Here is a 1136-nt window from a genome sequence, read left to right as displayed (position 1 = left end):
GACCAAATTGGAGAAGGAGCTAGAGGAGGGATTCAAAACGCCACCCAGACCTCCTCGCCACGGAAGGCTGTCTTCTGCCCCAGCATCCACAAGAGGTGGATCTGAGTCGGGACGACCCCCACGGGGAAATTGTGACGGCTCGGAACTCGAATCGGCTACAGAGCCAATTCCGTTACCAGAGCACTCCTGGCAAGCGCAACAGCAAATAGCACTGGCAGCCAGCGGCGCTCTGATGAACCCACCAACACACATTAGACCGCCGGCGAAGCCCGCAGTCAAAGACCAAAGTGGTCAGAAGATCCTCCCGCAAACCCCACTCTTACTGAGGGGAGTCCCATTTGCGGGAACCGCAACGTCGGCACGGATGCCCTCCAAGGAATCTACAATTGCGGCGCATGTACCAAAGGTGGTATCTGACATATTTTCACAAGCCATTGAGGTGACTCCCGATAGCATCTCGACGGGCTTTTCTGATATCGTCAAGGCCATTGAGCGCACGTTCAAAGACCCACCGTCGAGATATCGAATAGAGAATCGGGCCAAAACGCTGGAGACTTTCCTAGAGGGGTTAACTCCTATCGCTCAAGAGAAAGTAAGACGCCAGGGGAAGAGAGTCACGATGACGGAAATCACAATGAAGTTACTGGTAAATTGGCCGAACGACTGTTTTCCTTTCGTGATGCTGACGCCACAAGAATCCTTGCGGGTTCTACAACGGCTGTTCCGGGGCGATCCACTGCGCGAGTCAGCGGAGCATCTCCTACAATCAGGAATGGATCTCAAGGACGTCTTGATCCGGATGTGTCAGCAGGTTGATTCTGACTACACTTCATTTGTGAGCAACTACAGGGTCTACGGACAATTCGCGGGAGAGAACCTACTGGGCTTCCTCAGAAGACTGCTACTCCTGGTCACAGGACTGCATTTGTTCTTCTCCGCCACGCACCCTGACCGCACATTGCTGGAAATGATCTGCAAAGGTCCATTGGCAATAGCGGATCGACAGCACATGGAGATCGAGAGGATACGTCTGGGCAACGAACTTGAGACAGTGTATAAGCACATCTCAATGTTTGCCAAGGCAGGATATGTATCCATCACAGACCAGCGCGGACGAATGCAAGTGGACAGCGAAA

The 1136-nt window shown here is 53.1% G+C and overlaps 1 protein-coding gene across 1 annotated transcript; it reads left to right on the top strand.

Annotated features, from left to right (window-relative positions):
- Positions 1–364: 364 nt before the first annotated feature.
- Positions 365–1136, top strand: KVP17_005302 (uncharacterized protein; the record flags this gene model as incomplete). The annotated part of the gene is made up of 1 exon (XM_068515107.1): positions 365–1136. A coding segment is annotated over one exon (772 nt), but the record flags the coding sequence as incomplete, so codon positions are not given.

The sequence above is a fragment of a genome (genome assembly GCF_019968985.1).
Source record: "MAG: Porospora cf. gigantea B chromosome Unknown PgB_NODE_11300_length_1136_cov_967.148, whole genome shotgun sequence".
NCBI classification, from domain to species: Eukaryota; Apicomplexa; class Conoidasida; order Eugregarinorida; family Porosporidae; genus Porospora; species Porospora cf. gigantea B.
This window is presented reverse-complemented; position numbering and strand designations above follow the sequence as displayed.